Consider the following 17,004-nt stretch of genomic DNA (forward strand, 5'->3'; position numbering starts at 1 on the left):
TGAGGAAGATGGTGTCCCTGGTTAGATTGAAACATCCTGAAATACCCTTGAGAACTGAGCTCATCCAAATATGCTACATAGGGACTAAAATGGCAGACAAATACCTACTCACACAAGGCTGCAGCCAGAATTAAGGATGAGTCTCCATCTGTAAAAGCAGCTCTGGGAAACTAAGATGTTCAATGCTTCAATATCAGAAGGCAAATAACAGCTGTTACATCAAGATTTCTATATTTTTCTTGTATTTGCTTTTGCAACTCTTTTTCTGGTTGTCCTCTGCTTGGAAATGTTTTTCTATTGTTTTGTTGAGCAGTCTGTCTATATGGGTTTGCTATGCAATGGATTGAAATTTTGTGCATTTAATTATTATTTTCCTTTAGATAACTAAGGAATAACATCGGAAGTTCATGATACCATAAGTGCTGATTTAGACTCCTTCTGTGGGGATAATGGAAAGTAAAAGTGGTCTTTCAAGAAATCAGGTGGGTCCCTATAACAGAAGTGTGCCTGCATGGCTATGTAAAGAAAGCCCAACAACATGGGGGTGATGGTGGTATTAACGTTTTCCTCCAAATTAGCCCCTGGCACAATATTTTTTCCTGCTGCTAACGCAGTCAGTTATACAGGCTTAGCATCATCAACAGCGATCCTGGGCCTCTTAGAGGCTGGCAGCTGCCATCAAGGACGACCACTTAAACATTGCTAAAAAAAGAGGAATTGCATCATGCAAAAAGAGACAGCAATTTGCATACATTTGCATATGCAAGTTTATATATGTAGGTGCAGATTTAGACATAATAATTCAAACTTAAATCCAGTACATCTCACTGTAGTGGGGAACACTGCCATGGTGACCTGTGTGCCTGCGCAGTTGCTGTCCAGGTGCTCACTGTGGATAGGTAAGTTTAAGGGCGCTCCCTGTGGATCTTTATCTTTAAACCAGACTTGGACTGGACAGCCCTTCCAATACGGGATGCCTTCAAACAGAAAACTGGCCTCTGTAAAGTAGGACACCTGGCCACTCTAAATGCCATCCCCTCCCAGCAAAGAGGTATCTGAATGAGGGCAGGAACATGGCTGGCCCTACCATTAGGCAGAGTGAGGTGGTCACCTCAAGCGGCAGATGTCTGGAGGCAGCAGTAAGCTTTTGGAAGAGAGAGCTGTGCCACTCGGCTTGCCCTATGACCCCTAAGCTAGCCTGCAGCCTTCAGGTGCAGTGGAAGATGCTGTTCTATTGCAAGTATTGAAGTTTCAACTGCCAGTCATTGGCTTTTATACATGAGATGGGAAGGGCGCCATCTTGTTCTTCACCTCAAGCAGCAAAATGTCTTTGGGCCATTTTGTGGTCCACTCAACACACATGGAAAATATTAGGTGAGGGCTAATGAACAGCCACAGATCCCGCCCCCCACCAACTGGACATGTCTAAGCCAGGGAGGGCCCCCCCCCCCCATGCTTTACAGAACCACAGCCTGGGGGAAAACACATTGTTCCTTGATGTACTTGGTCAAAAAAGAGAAAGACTGAGAAAAGGTTCTCCATAGGGCATAAACTTTACTTTAAATAAAATACACAGCAGAAGCCGGTCATACAAATACACATATACAGAGTTGCTATCAGGCTGCCTCAAACCCGCAACCGGTTCTCATCACAGCCAGTGTCCAGCAAACCTGTTTGAGAGGCAGGAATTGCCACCATCTGCAAAATGCTGGGAGAGTTCTGGGGGAGGGAGAGAGAGAGAGACTGACTTCCCAGCCCCACCTTTTGCCACTTATTAGTGCAAATCACATCCCAAGAAGCACAGATGGCAAATTGGGATGAACCAAGCGGACTAGGGAGGGACAAACGGCATGCCTCTTGTTATACTGTAGTGTTGAAGCCCCATGGGGGGCCCCAGAGTTCCATTTAAAAAGGCCATATTGTACAGCCTTGTGCAGTGGGGGGGGGAGTCAATGAAAGTGGAGTGGGGGTCCCTAGGATGCAATGACAGGAGCAGGGGAGCATCTGTACACGAACACCACTGCAGTCCACCTGGTCTTCTCATTCCCCAACTATCAACACAAGAACAATCACACATAAAAACAGCACACCTCTCCTCCCTGTTCCTGGCTTCCCTTGAGTTCGATGAGGCACCGCCAAGAATAACCCAACAAGCTAGGAGAAATGTGCAAGGGTGCAGAATTACTTCCAGCATGCAGTGCTCCCAGGAAACAGGTGCATGCTGGGTGGAAAACGGCAGCCTGATACACTAAGAACAGTGGGGCCAAAATGCCAACGTCTCCAAGCAACCAGGGCCTGGATGAGCCCACAGTGCTGGTAGTGGGAGAGATGGCAAGGAGCCAGGGTTGCGCCAAAGGCTACACGGAGGGAAGGATCCATCCGCAGGCTGCCCTTCAGATGGGTGAGGCCAAAGGCGCCATGTGACCTGCCCACTCGCAGAGCTGCCCCCCTCTGCGGCTACCCCTTGCGCCTCTGATCCTGACCACCTCCCCTTCTCCAGCAGGACAGGATGCAAAGGGGATGCAGCGGGGAGGAGCGAGGCGATGTCAGAGGCTGATGCTGCGGTGGTGTTTGAAGGGGTGGGGTTGGGCATTGCGCCGCTGCTCCCTCTCCTCCAGCTCGTCGCTGTTGAGGCTGGCGGCGTCAGACAGCCCCAGCAGGTGCTCCACCGAGTCGAACTTCTGCAGGTCAGAGGCGATGGTCTGGAAGCTGAGCACCGAAAGGGTGTCGGCGGAGGGCTCGGGAGGGAGCACCATCCCTCCATACAGCAGCGCTGGGCTGGCTTCTGCACCCACTGGAGAAGCCCGCCGCCCTACCAGGCGCTGGAGCCGCCGGGCGTGGATCTGCTCACTGATCTGCTCCAGGTTCCGCAAGGCCACAGAGTAGCGCATCTTGGCCTGGGCTACCTGCTGCTCCAGGGATGTCACCCTCGCCTTGTGCTCCTACACACCAGAGAACAAAAGGCAAGAGACACTAATATCGCGCCATCAACACGCGTGGTGCTTTAGAGCAGGTGGGGAACCGGATAGTTCCTGGAAGCAATCCAAACCCCCGACATCATCCAGCCCCATTCTTGCACTCTGCTTGCAGAGGGAGGCACAGAGAAAAGCACTTAAGCAATGCCTGGAGGAGCAAAGCGGGCTCAGATGGCACCTCAAGGCACCAGCCGGGCCTGGAGCTGGCTTCACTCCCCCTCCCCCTTCCCAATCGAGAAGTGAAACTAACTGAGCCCCTGCCTCAGTTGCTCTCCTGCTCCCTTCTGAGAGCAGGGCTTCGGGGAGGCTCTCTGTGGGCTGGATGGGCCAGCTTGGTGGGCCAGATTTGGCCCATGGGCCAAGGTTCTCCATCCCTGCTTAGAGAGTACAAGAATACAGGACTCTGCCTTGGGGAGCTTACATTATGACATTCCACATCTGACAGAACACAGAGGGAGAGGGAGGTGGAGGCAGGGAGAGAGACCCACATGCATGGATGACTGTGATCCACCACTCCAAAGACAGGGGCCATGGCTCAAGGGTAGAGCACCTGTTTTGCATGCAGAAGGTCCCAGGTTCAATCCCCGGCATCTCCAGGGAAGGGCTGGAAAAACTCCTGCCTGAAATGCTGGAGAGCTGCTGCTGCCAGTCAGTCTTGACAATACTGGGCTTGATGGACCCAGGGTCTGACTCGGTATAAGGCAGCTTCGTAAGTCACTGCATCTCCCATGCAGAATTCCAAATTCTCCCAATTGCACATCTGCATCTTGAACTAAAGATCAAATCTCCAACATTCGCTGGATCATGGAGAAAGCAAGAGAATTCCAGAAAAATGTCTATTTCTGCTTCATTGACTACGCTAAAGCCTTTGATTGTGTGGATCGCAACAAACTGTGGCAAATTCTTAAAGTGATGGGAGTACCAGACCACCTTACCTGTCTCCTGAGAAACCTGTACGAGGGTCAAGAAGCAACAGTAAGAACCAGACATGGAACAACTGATTGGTTCCAAATTGGGAAAGAAGTACGACAAGACTGCATATTGTCGCCCTGCTTATTTAACTTATATGCAGAGTACATCATGAGAAATGCTGGGTTGGATGAATCACAGGTCGGAATTAAGATTGCCGGGAGAATTATCAACAACCTCCAATACGCAGACGATACCACCCTAATGGCAGAAAGCGAAGCGGATCTAAAGAGCCTCTTGTTGAGGGTGAAAGTGGAGAGTGCAAAAGCTGGTTTGAAACTCAACATTAAAAAAACTAAGATCATGGCATCTGGCCCCATCACTTCCTGGCATACAGAAGGGGAAGAAATGGAAGCAGTGACAGATTTTACTTTCTTGGGCTCCAAGATCACCGCAGACGGTGACTGTAGCCATGAAATTAAAAGACGTTTGCTCCTTGGGAGGAAAGCTATGGCAAACCTAGACAGCATAGTAAGAAGCAGAGACATCACCTTGCCGACAAAGGTCCGTATAATCAAAGCTATGGTTTTCCCAGTAGTAACGTACGGCTGTGAGAGCTGGACTATAAGGAAGGCTGAGCGCCGAAGAATTGATGCTTTCGAAGTGTGGTGCTGGAGAAGACTCTTACGAGTCCCCTGGACTGCAAAGAGGTCAAATCAGTCATTGGAAGGACAGATACTGAAACCGAAGCTAAAATATTTTGGCCACCTAATGCGAAGAGAAAACTCACTGGAAAAGACCCTGATGCTGGGAAAGATTGAAGCCAAAAGGAGAAGACGGCAGAGGATGAGATGGCTAGATAGCATCACCGGTGCAATGAGCACACTCCAGGAGAGAGCGGAGGACAGGAAGGCCTGACATGCTATGGTCCATGGGGTCACAAAGAGTTAGACACGACTTAACGACCGAACAACATCTTGAATTCTGGACACCTAAGTTTCACAGTGGGATTTCAGGTGGGTATAAATGGCTACAATGGTGACAAAAATACCCATTTCAGACTGGGAAAGTACTTTATGAAACCAGATTCTTCCTGTCTCAGACTTAAAAAAACATTTCTTGGAAATGTCCTCACAGAATATTTTGCACCCTTTCTCCTAATATTTGATTTTGGGAGCCATTCTCTGGGTAAATCTGCAATAGTTATGGTTTTTAAGGTTGGTTTTAAAGAATTTACTATGTCTATTTGATTTGTGTTTAATTTTTTTTTTAAACTGCCTTGATTGGCTGTGCTCTGCTCCCCAGGTCAGGCCTGCTCTGGAATGGCCCCCGCCTGGAGTGGGCTGGGGGCATGGGAACCAGGGCAGGCTCGGGGGCCTCACCTCAAGGATTTGGTTGAACTGGGCCTTCAGCTCAAAGTAGGGCTTGCTCTTCACAATGACCCGCTTCAAGGACTTCTGCAGGGACTGCACCTTGGCCTCAGCTTGCTGGCAGAGCTGGGTGACACGCTGGTGTTCTCGTTCGCTGCGCAGCCGCTCCTCCTCAGCCTCATTCACCTGTAGGGCAAGGAAGGGAATGGGTCAGAGCCAGGATGCCCTCTGGTCCAGGAGCCCATACTGGGCACGATCTCTAGGTCCTCCTGGCCCACTCCACGGCCACTCGGCTCCCACCAGCTAAGGTGATGTGAAACACGTGCAGAGCTGCAATGCGGCACGACAAGGCCTGCAGTTGAGCTGCCCTCGCACACAATCCTCAGCCGCTCCACTTGCATCTAAAAAGCAACATCTCCCTGGCCGTCCTGTGGCTTTGGCACAAGCTCGGTAACATGGCAATATTCTCTGATCAAGGCGCTGAAACGAGCAAGTCACTGGGCAGGTTTTCCAGGGATGGAAGGCAAGATCGATACACCGCACACCCCAGCTCCAACCATTCTCCAACCTACTGCCCCAGAGATCGTCACTTGCCCTATCCACTCACATGATCCAGTAGCTGTAATGATGCATGCACATGCACAATACGATAAGCAAACCTGCAGACCAAGTGTGCAGAACCAGAATGGAGGGCCCTCCACCAGGTTCTCTGCGGGCCGGATGGAGTCAGTGGGCGTGGCCAAGCCTGAGCCCACTGATGTTATTGTCCCAACCCCACCCATTGTGCCTTTCTCCGTGCCAAGTGAGGCAAGGCAGAAAGGGACTCAGCTAGTGCTGGGAAGAGCAGCTGGGAGGGGCACACAGGGGAATCCCTGCTGTTCTCTCCAATCTCAGATTGGAGTAACAGCAGGGATTCCTCCAGGGAGTGGGGCTTGGAAGCCATGCTGAATGTTGGAAGGCTGGATTAGGCCTCCAGGCCAGAAGATATGCATCCCTCATATAGACCATTCTGGGCTACTCACAGCTATCACTAAAATACGAATGGGCAACTGCAAAGAAAGAGAAGCAGCAACGGCTTACAGAGTATGTGAGCAAGTGTTGATGGGCCTGACATGCCACTTATAAGCCAAGTTCTGAGCCATAAAAAGGCAATTCCATTATTCTTTATCTATTGCACACACTTAACAAACTTTATCCTTCAGGCACGATAGCAAACCCATTTTTGCTTATGTTTCTTCTTCTCTCTGCTAGCGATGGGGAGGGGCAAAGAATAGAAAAAACAAGGCCAAGATAGGCCTCACTGAACATACTCGCATTGTTTACGTGACTACAGAATAAGAGGAATTTGGGTTGCAACCTTTGAGTCTCAGCTGTTAACTTGTATCCTGATTGTCCTGTCCTCCCATATTCCCCGCAAGTGCCTGGTGGATTCTTCCTCCAATCGGTAGAGAGGCGGCGGCACCATATCCTATGCCAGATAGGATGGCCCAGATAGTCTCCCAGAACAGGAACTTCACCTTGCAAGTTGCATGGTTGAGCATCTCCTGCCACGTGGGATCCAGCCGGTTCTTGTCCGCCATGACTCCCTGCTCAGCCACGAAAACCATCTCACGGGCTGCGTTGTGCATGCTAACCGCCCGTTCATACCGCAGCGCAGCCTTCTGGGTCTCCTGCTGTGCCTGCCGGGATGGAGGATGAGGTGTCAATGTAACAAAAACACTCACATTCCCTGCATGCAGCTGGGGAAAAGGACCAGGAGTCTTTGTTCCCCACCACACTCTCCCTTTCCCCCAACCACGTCGTCTCCCTGTCTCTTTCATACACACTTCTATCTTGAGGGTGAATCTGAGAAATTGTTCTGCGACTTGAAATGCACGATCAGGAGAATCGCACAGCGCAGCTCTTGCTGGGCTGTACCATTTCAGACTGCAGGCAGGGCATCTTGGACTGCTCCCCCATCCCCTCAAACAAGCTTTGCGCACATATAAAATTAGCATGTCAGAGAAAAGGCTAGATTAAAACCCCTCCTTTCCAACAGGCTAGTTTTGTATATGCAATGAGGTTTTATCTTGGACAGAGGAGCAGTCAAGCATGTGACACACTCTGCCGCCACCCCCCAACCCCCATATCTGTGCCAGTCCATCAACAGACACATTGACCAGATTCGGACAGCGCACAGCAGTTCGTTGTGAGGTATTTGTTTTTTTTACCCCTGCTTGGGGTTTGTCATGTCACGTGAACCCAGAGTGTGGTTTATGCAAGGGTTAAACAGCCCTCGCATAACCCATGGTCTGTTTTAAATCTCACATAACCCAGGCTTGCTGGATTCACATGACACGACAATCTCCAAACGGGATGGGGTGTGTATTCAAAATGGTGGCCACATGCGCCCCACAGCCTCATCGTGGGTTAAATAACCCATGGTGAGCTGATGTGTCATGTGAATAGGCCCATTCTGTGTGGCTCCTGATGGTGAGTTGTCACCTCAGCCTTTCTCCACACTACAGACAGGATATGTCTGGCCCTTTAAAGCTGGAGCAGGATCATATGTCACTGTTGCTAGGTGACCACTGAGCTTTCTAGATTTCTCACAGGTAAAAGGAAGGGCGCGGATGGCATGGTAGCCCTGGTCCCCTGCCAAAAGCAGCTCAAAAACCCAGGCTTCTGCCAAAAAGCCTCCCATGACAACCCCCCTCTTCAAAATGGTTCATAAAACACTGAGGGGCTGCTTATCCTGTGACAGTAACATGCCAAACCCATTTCAGCCTCTGATTTTATACACTTAGGATGGCAGAGGATGAGTTGAATGCAAAGAGAATCTACCCCCCCCCCCCGCAAGGTCAGTGGCTCTCTTCCATAAGTGGATCCAGCTGAATCCCTTTTTAAAATTGTACCATTTGGTGAATCTTATATTTTCTGGGGGGTAAAATCAAACATACAGTTTTTATTTTGTAAACCACCGCAGGGGCCCCTGGAACAACGGTTCCCAACCTTGTTGGACCAGATGTTGTTGGATCAGAACTCTCATCAGCCCCAGCCAACATAGTCAATGGTTATGGATGATGGGAGCTGTAGTCCAACAACCTTGGGTGAGACTCAGTGTTGGGAACCACTGCCCTAGAGGACTAAGGCATAAACTGAAAGAAAACACAACTCACAAAATAGCACCGTTATTATTTGTTCCTGTAGGGTGGATCTGTAGGGCTGAAACCACTCAGAATTCCTTGCTCATACAAACAGAGGCTACTACATCAGGATAGGCCCTTCTGAGCGTTGGCAACCACTTAGAATCATAGAATAGTAGGGTTGGAAGGGGCCTACAAGACCACTGAGTCCAACCCCCTGCTCAATGCAGGAATCCAAGTCAGAGCATCCCTGACAGATGGCTGTCCAGCCTCATCTTGAATGCCTCCAGTGTGGGAGAGCCCACTTGAGAGTCTACTGCCCAAAATGAGTCCAGGGGAATCCTGAACCCAAGCTCTGATCCTTTAAAACATCTTGTTCCAAGACAGCTGGGCACAGCGGCAGACTCAGCAGTGCAGTAGCGCAAAGGCAGTGGAACGTATACCTCCTTCGCCAAGCGCCTGGCCTCGTAATAAGGGCGCGCTTTCTCAATGCAGTTGCCCAGCTGGGAGCCCTGAGCATTAAGCTTCCTTGCAGATTCCGACAAGATCCTCCGGTACGTGGTACGGGCTTCCTGTTGAAACCAAGGGCACAAGCTACATCAGTGTGGAGAGAACAGTCCTTTTTAAAAAAAAATCCTGATCTTTGGTCGATTTGTAAGCCTTTGTGGCATGGCTGCCCAAAACCTCTTTCCTGTGGTTGACTCCAATGCTGCATCAGTCATATGTACAAGTGTAGATCATGTGGGATACCTGAATCACATAGCTACTTCCCACACCAGCATCACTGGCCCCAACGGAGGTTCATTAATGGCACATGAATTACCCATGAATTCCTAGTGGCTGACATGATCAGGAAGTAATTTGGTGGCAGCAAACTAGCCTCAAAGCTGACATGACAATTGCACCGTGGAATCGCTGCATCAACTCCTGCCCACCCCCCAGCCTTAAGATTAAGGGCTGGATCCAGACTTAGCGATGATTAGAGTAGAGCCATTGAAATCATTGGGATTTAAGTTAGTCACAGCTTACTTGCTCCATTGATTTAAATGGGTCTACTTTACACATGCCTCAGCCTGGATCCAACCCATGGAATTCTATTACAGCAGCAGTTCTCAAAGAGTAAGATGGGTGTGCATGGGAAGGGAGGTGTACAGAGTTTATGTAATTAATGTATTTGTTATATTTTTAATCAGCCCAAGAACCAATGTTATTGCTCATTTCAAGAGTTCCCAAGAGAAGCTCTAAAACAAGCTCTGGAATGAGCTTAAACTAAGCCGTGCTTATTCATTGATATTTCTTCTAATTTAAAAACAAATCTGTTGCATTCTCATATTAGTAAATGCAGATGAAATCACCCCTCCATCCTTTAAACCAGCGTTCCCCAACCTGGTGCCCTCCAGATGTGTCAGACTACAACCCCCAGTGAACCAGTTGTTGTCCAACACATCCTGGGGGAACCAGGTGGGGGGAAGCTGCTTCAAATAGTAATTTGCACCACTGTGTCATCCTATCTGTGCGAACCAAAGTGCGGCTTCCAGTGGAATCCTATACATGTCTCCTCAGAAATACATTCCACTGAATTCATCAGGGCTTCCTCGCTAGTTAGTATAGGACAGCAGGCTTAGGGTGAGTGAAAGATGGAAATGGGAGGTGTTTCCCCTTCATTGCTCAAATTGTCGGGGTAGCCCCAGTGGTAGAGGAAAGGGGTTGGAAGGGAAGTCAGGGGGCATTTTATTTATTTATTAAATTTATTAATCGCCCATCTGGCTGGTCACCCAGCCACTCTGGGCGATGTACAATACCAGAACAGTTTAAAACAATAAAATTCCACATTAAAAACATATTTCTAATGCAAAACCTTCCAGGCGAATGGGCAGTGCCAAGACCTTATCTGGCAGCAGTGCCAGCCAGACTAATTCCTGTTCTCTCCCTCCCTCCCTCAGTGCCCAAAGGAGTCCCAGACTTCCCCTCTGGCGCAGAGCCACAACGCTTGGGCTTGGTTTGACATGGAGCTGCCGGGGTGCTCCGAGTGCCTCTGCAGCTCAGCACAAAGACAGCTGGAGCAGAATCCCACAGGGCAAGGCAGGCTGGCATCACAGGCCCTCGGAGTGCTCTGAGGGAGCAACTTGCTCTGACAAGGCCTGGAGTCCAAACGAGGCCTTTGGGGTTACTCAGGCCAGATGGCCCATCTCAGGCGCTACCTCTTTCCTGGCCTGGAGCCTAGGACTCCATCTCCTCACCATTCGCTCCTTCCTGGCTTGTTGCCTGTGCTGCTGCTCCACCAATGTGGAGCGTGAGGCTACGGGGGAGAGGCAGTCTCTGGGGATCCCCGAGCAGGGGTCTACTGGCAGACTGGCTCTCTCTGGCTCATCACGACCCGTGTCGCAGCCCACGTCCGGGCCAAGCCCTTCTGCAGCCATCGTTGCGGGTCCTCCTGAGTCAGAGCTGCACGGGGGGACGACGTCAGGAACCCAAGTCTTCCTAGCTGGAGGGAGGGCAGAGAACTTCCCCATGGTTGAGCGGCGCTTACAAGTGCACTGCAACAGCAGGGACAATCCCTGTCTCCCTACCAGCTCACTCTCGCCAGAGGGCTACGGCACTCACCGTAGCGAGGGCGGAGCATGAAACCGTGTGCAAGGCAGCGCTGTCGTTTCCATTCCGCAGACGCTGGCCTGCAGCTTCACAGAAACACACCCTAGCCCAGCCAACCTAGTACCCTCAACAAGAGCTGGACTGCAACTCCCATCGTTCCCAGCCAGACAATGGCCATGCTGGCTGGGGATGATGGGAGTGGCAATCCCACACATCTGGAGGGCACCGGGTTGGGAATGGCTGCAGTAATCCATCAAGCAGACAGCTGGCACTGGGGAAGGAAGGAACGGAAGGCAGCGTGTGTTCAGATGGGGAAGGGAAGCTCAAAGGGCTTGGGGAGCACGGCCTCACTCACATCCAGCTGCAGCTCCACGCGGTTGATCTCCTCATTGGCCTGATTGAGGTGTTCCAGCTCCTCCTGTGGTCAGAAAGGCGGAAAGCGAGGCTCAAGAGACAGGCACCAGGCTAAACACTGTAGTCTTTGCAGAAAGGCCCATTTGGATCACATGAGGCCCAGAACCCTTTCTCAGCCAACTCCTCAACTGGGAGGGGTTGCGTGTACTTGTGTACACACATACTTGTGTACACACACACACACACACACACTATATCCCCTATTTCTCACTCAGAATAAGTGCTGGAAAATTGCATACAGCTGTTTGCCAGACATAATCCATTCTGCCTAATAGATGCTAGCTTCCAAAAACCATTTTAGAAGAATGGATGGAATGAAAGGAAAGGAAAGGAAAGGAAAGGAAAGGAAAGGAAAGGAAAGGAAAGGAAAGGAAAGGAAAGGAAAGGCAGGAAAGAAATATGCAGGCTCCCAATTTCACCCCCCACCCCCCAATATGGATGATGGAAAGTCACAAATTCTATTTAAAACATGCATTGCCCTTCTTTCCACCCTTATCAGTCTCTGGGGATGCTCACAACAAACAGTTAAAACAATAACATGGATCAGCCCTGCCTCTCATTGCAGGCTCCTCAAAACAGGACTATTAACCTTCATCTGGTAGCCTTCCTCCAGCCAAAAGCCACCACCCCCAGATGGCTGTAAGGAAAACCTGGCGGCAGATCACACTGAAAGGAGTGTGTCGGGGGGTGTCCTTCCTCTCCGCTATGGCTTCAAGCAGCAGAAAGACCACTGGGGGGCAGGAGGCATGGGCACACAAGATGGCAACAGTTCCCACCCCAGCCCAAGTGTTCTATCTGCTGCTGGTTCTTAATGCCATCAGAGTAAATAGGCCCTCCTCCAAGGGAGGCTTGGAGGGCGGCAGTAAGGGAGAGGGCTATCTTGGTGGTGGCCCCTGCTTATGGAACAATCTCCCCAGCAAGTCCTGTCTGGCACCAGCATGGTTATCTGTTCAGCGCCAGTTTAAGATCTTCCTTTACTCTCAGGCATTAAGCCGCATAGAGAAGGTTTTGAATTAATTGGTTCCTAGGATTTGTTATTGTTGTTTGCTAAAATTGTGTGTGTGTGTGTGTTGTCTGTTTATATGTTTGTACGTAAACAGTTCTTATATTATGTACAATATTGTCTTTAAGGTTTTCAATTTCTATAAACTGCCCAGAGAGCTTTGGCTATTGGGTGGTATAGAAATGTAATAAATAAGTGAAAATGAATGGATCAAGTAGCTTTCCCGTCCCCAAAAATGGCCACTAGGAAAACAATCAATCCATCCAGGTGAAAAGGGCGAAAGTAATAATGGGAAAAGACCCTAGAGATTTTAGAAAAGGACCCACAGAGACCCTAGAGAAGTCTAGGGTCAAGATCCTCTCTTGTTTCTTTAAATTTGTTAAATAGGACTCCCCAGCCCACAACCCCTCCCTTTTTTTTTTTTTTTACAAAACAACAAAGGCCAGAAACCTGCTGGCTGAGGAATACTGGGAATTGTAGGACATTTTTCTGTCTAAGTATGCATGGGATCGTACCCTAAATGTATTACATTTTTCATCCTGCCTTTCCTCCTTGGGCAGTGTGAATGGGGTTCCCAAGTGAACCCCCATCCTTGCAACAACTCTAGTGCAAGGGCAGCCACTTTGTTTCTAAAGGGTTGCTACACCGTGCCCCTTGGGGAAGACGGTACAGTCCAGGTGACTATAACATTTTAGGTTGGCCACCAAGGCTGGCCCAAACACGTGGATGCCAGAGTCAAACTAATGCCGACCTTTGCTCAAAGAAGTTTTGCTTTTCCTCAGAACTTTCTGGCAACTAGCCCCGAGACCAAACCTGCCCCTCAGCCCCCAACCCACTGGGACATTCTACAGATGTCTGGTTGGTCAGCAACTCTTCGGCTTTCCACGGCAACAGGGGCAAGGGGAGAACTAGAACAGTTCAGCCAGTTTATGTCTGCGCTTTGTATATGGTGGGGTGCACAGCCTCAGGCCCGCAGGCCAAATCTAGCCCATGGGGGTTCTCAGAAGGTTGCACCCCATTTCCCCCAACCACGGGTCCCATGTTTCCAGGCTTCTACGTCCCACCCCCCACCCCATTTGAAAAGGCTGAAATGCCTCTCCTAAGACTTAGTTACCAGCAGTAAGAGCTTTACGGTAAAATCCGCTGGTATTTTTGGCCCCACCCCTTTTTGGCTTAGGCCACGCCCACCACTGGAATGTGGCCCCTGAAAGCTTCTCCAAAACGGAATTTGGCCCTCAGGATGAAAGAGGTTCTGCACCCCTGCTATAGGACCTTGGAGTGAACCAGAATACGAGCTCACATGCAGCAATGATGCCCAAGCTTGCCCTTCAGGCGTACGACAGAAAGAAGAAAAATCTAGCTTTGCCTCACCTGGATGCGGGGGTCAAGCTCTTCCTCCTCCTCCTCCTCTTCTTTCCGCTGGGGTTTTTTGGCATCCCCATCCCCATCACAAATGGCGTTGGGCACGGGTGTTCTCTGCTCCTCCCTCTCTTCTGTGGGTGTCCGCAGCTCCCCAGGGGGCGTCTGCCGCCCATCGCCCATGTTCATGCCCAGCACCAACCGCTGGTCGGAGCCCTCCATGCCAGGCCCTCCACCGTCCCTCTGCAACCTCCCTTTCTGGATGGGTCGGCCTTGTCACAGAAATGCAGGCACCATTTTAATGCCAGGCCCATCTGCAGAGAGCTGGCATGGGGCTTGTTGGTTCGCAAAGATGCATTTGGCACATGCAGCAAAGAAAGGAGGCAGAAATTAAAGTGCCGGCCTGGGGAGCGATGGGGCACCTCCAGGGTGGTCAGATTGGCTCAAAGTCTTTGGGAAACTTAAAGTGCTCTGGTCCAAAAGATTCCCTAGCTGAGGGAGGCACACACAGCAGAAGTTCACTCACGGAGGGGGTGGAGAAAATTCCCCCCCAGGCATATCCTCCACCCCCCCATCCACTGCACACCCTTAAGGCACCTCTTCCAAGGCCGCATCCAGCAGCAAATCCTGCAGAACTGAAGCAGCCAAGCATAGATGGGGCTGAGCGGGAAACAAAAACAGGAGATAAGTTAAAAATTAATTACTTTGGAAAAGGCAACAGAAAACAGATGTCCCACTCCCAGGTGCAAACCAAGGGTGTGTTTACACATTTGATTTATTTTATTTAAGAAAGTCCCTCAACCCCTGCTTTCACCTTCCCCAAAAGGTGTCACTTACAAAATATAAAAATAACTAATTATTAAAAGACAAAAAGCAGCTGCAAATGCAAACCCACCCCCCCCAAGAACCACCCTAAATAGCCAATACATAAAATGAAGCAAAAGCAGAGTCAAATGCTTTTTGAAAGAGAAATGCCTTCACTTGATGATGGAACACAGATCAAAAACAAGATGACCTAACTTCCTGGGTCAGGGAGTACCACATAGAGGGTGCTACCACTGAGAAAGTCCCAACTGTGTCTCTGAAGGCAATGGCACACACAAGAGGGGTGCAGCTGTTGATCTTAAAGCAGGAGTGGGCAATCTGTTGCCCTCCAGATGTTTTGGCCTACAACTCCCATCAGCCCAAGCCAGCCTAGCCAATGGTGAGAGATCATGGGGGTCATAGGCCAAAATGTTTTGAGGGCCACAAGTTGCCCACCCTGTCTTAAAGGACAGGCAGGTGATGGTCCTTCAAGTAGACACATCCCAAGCCTTTTTAAACTTACATACATGTTACATACGAACATACATGTGTCTGAAATGGAAAATCCAGGTTCTCAAATGCCAGCAGCCTATTTCTGTGCCTTGTGATGCCCATGTGACTGAGACCCCCAGCTCAGCTCTGTTTCTACTACTCCTTATCAACAACCCACGCACTGTGTTCAGTTGTTTATTTATGGACGGGCACATACATACATCCAGCTACCTTGAACTATAAGGATATATACCAAATTAATTTCCAGCAACCATCACCATACCTGCAACATAAGTTGTTTCTTTCTTTGTGTATTATTGCTGTGAAATCAAAACTGCACAAACCTCAGAACTGGTTTCTCATTATACGTTCTATGGGATTCTGATGATTATCAAAGAAGAGACAACAGGCAAACTTTTAATTGCCTTCTGTGTCTAGAACTGACCCCCTGATCCCCTTTATGATGCTCCCTCTCCCACTTTCTTTAAATCTCTCCTCAAAGCCCACCTTTTGCATGATGCCTTGGGCATAATCCCCCAGCTTCCATCCACTACTGAAGCGAAGACTAAATACGTACACTTGAACTGAGGGTATATACCTCCCTCGTTTACCAACACTTCCATCGTCCCATCCCTTCATGTGTTATCTCCACTCACATCCCAGTCAAAGTGGTAAGCTCCTCAAGACAGAGATCTATCACTTTTTCTTATTACTCTGTAAAGCAGGGGTGAGAACAGGGAATCTGTGGCCCTCCAGAGGTTGCTGGACTTCGGCTCCCAGCATTTCTGACCATTGCCCATGCTGTCTGGGGCTAATGGGGGTTGGAGTCCAACAAACATTCCCCATCCCTGCGAAAGCACTCTGTCCATCGGTGGCACCAAATAATAATAATAATAGGATAGCACTTCATGTATTCGATGAAGTGGCTTCTAATCCACAAAAGCTTACGCCAGAATACATTTGTTAGCCTTTTAAGGGGCTCCTCGTGTTTTGGCTGCAGCACAGGCTGAGCACGGCTATCCCTCTCACTCGTGTTTTGGAGGCGAGGCGCGGAGGCTACGAGACCATGACCGCCCAAGCCCAGCCCAGCCCAGCCCAGCCCGGCGAGCTTTCAGGCTCGAGCGTAGACTTGAGCCCGAGTGGCCCCAGCCTAAACCCCAGCGCGCTCTCCCACCGCGGGGCCGCCCTGGCTCAAGCGCCCCTGCTACCTTCTGCACCGGCGCCCGCGGCACCCCCTCCTCTGCATTATTTCCCCGTTTCCCCACCCAGAGACGCTCCCAGCTAAACGCTTACGGGGGGGGGGGGGGGGGGAGACTGTTCTATTTACCTTGAGCTCCAATTGCCAACCCCAGCCCAGGCGGAAGCGGAAGCGCCGCGCCGAGCAGCCGCCCTTCCCGTTACCTGTCCCTTGTCCGTACAACATGGGGGCGTCCGTCGTCCAGCCAGCGGCGCCGTTTTGCGCCTTCGATGTTTCCCATCATCCAGGGGGAGGGGGGAGTATAAGGGGCCTGTAGGCCTGGGAGTTGTTCGCCAGGCTGCTCGCCGCGGGAATATGTAAACACGAAGGAAAAGGACAAGCCGTTAGTCTTCCGCGGGACGACTTCATAAGTCGGAGTGGGAAGCGCCATACTGAGTTACGGACAAGTGCCGTGGAGTTAACCCGAGACTGAAAGCGCTTTCCCGTATAAACCCGGCCTTCCCCGCGAGATGGCCTCGTCTAGGCAGTGGAAATTCCTGTAATTCTAAAACACAAACTGCAGGGGATATTTTCGTCCTGTGAGGCTGCGGCCCTAAACGCCTTGGCTTCCGCGGAACTTACTTCCGAGCAGGCATGGCTTTAGATTGCACTGTCGATGTTATTCGGGTGCAATCCTATACATGTTTAAAACAAGAAAAAGTCCTACAACTCCCTGCATTCCTCCAGCCACACGTGCTGGCTGGGGAATGCTGAGGGTTGTAGG

The 17,004-nt window shown here is 50.3% G+C and overlaps 1 protein-coding gene across 3 annotated transcripts; it reads right to left on the minus strand.

The window, feature by feature from the left end:
• Positions 1–1,534: 1,534 nt before the first annotated feature.
• Positions 1,535–16,398, minus strand: SH3BP5L (SH3 binding domain protein 5 like). 3 transcript variants are annotated; one of them, XM_084840748.1, is made up of 8 exons: positions 15,621–16,398; positions 15,327–15,424; positions 13,760–14,407; positions 11,327–11,389; positions 8,823–8,951; positions 6,772–6,933; positions 5,267–5,440; positions 1,535–2,942 (listed from the first exon to the last, which is right to left on the minus strand). In XM_084840748.1, exons 3-8 carry the CDS (start codon positions 13,967–13,969, stop codon positions 2,547–2,549), a joined length of 1,134 nt encoding a protein of 377 aa, XP_084696874.1. In that variant the 5' UTR covers positions 13,970–14,407; positions 15,327–15,424; positions 15,621–16,398; the 3' UTR covers positions 1,535–2,546. The 3 variants fall into 3 exon arrangements, with proteins under 3 accessions (XP_084696874.1, XP_084696873.1, XP_084696872.1); XM_084840747.1 differs by having other exon boundaries at positions 15,551–16,398; XM_084840746.1 differs by lacking the exon at positions 15,327–15,424 and having other exon boundaries at positions 16,371–16,398.
• Positions 16,399–17,004: the final 606 nt, after the last annotated feature.

The sequence above is a fragment of the Heloderma suspectum genome, chromosome 2, assembly GCF_057233095.1.
Source record: "Heloderma suspectum isolate Gila_16-S chromosome 2, 16-S_ref, whole genome shotgun sequence".
Classification (NCBI taxonomy): domain Eukaryota; kingdom Metazoa; phylum Chordata; class Lepidosauria; order Squamata; family Helodermatidae; genus Heloderma; species Heloderma suspectum.

What these genes read in the sequence shown, in the direction of transcription:
- SH3BP5L (XM_084840746.1), bottom strand. Translation starts at nt 13,969, where the DNA reads ATGGAGGGCTCCGACCAGCGGTTGGTGCTGGGCATGAACATGGGCGAT. An exon ending in GCGTGGAGCTGCAGCTGGAT is followed by an intron (nt 8,952 to 11,326) that starts GTGAGTGAGGCC and finishes TGGTTTCAACAG; the next exon opens with GAAGCCCGTACCACGTACCG. An exon ending in AGTTCAACCAAATCCTTGAG is followed by an intron (nt 2,943 to 5,266) that starts GTGAGGCCCCCG and finishes TCTGGTGTGTAG; the next exon opens with GAGCACAAGGCGAGGGTGAC.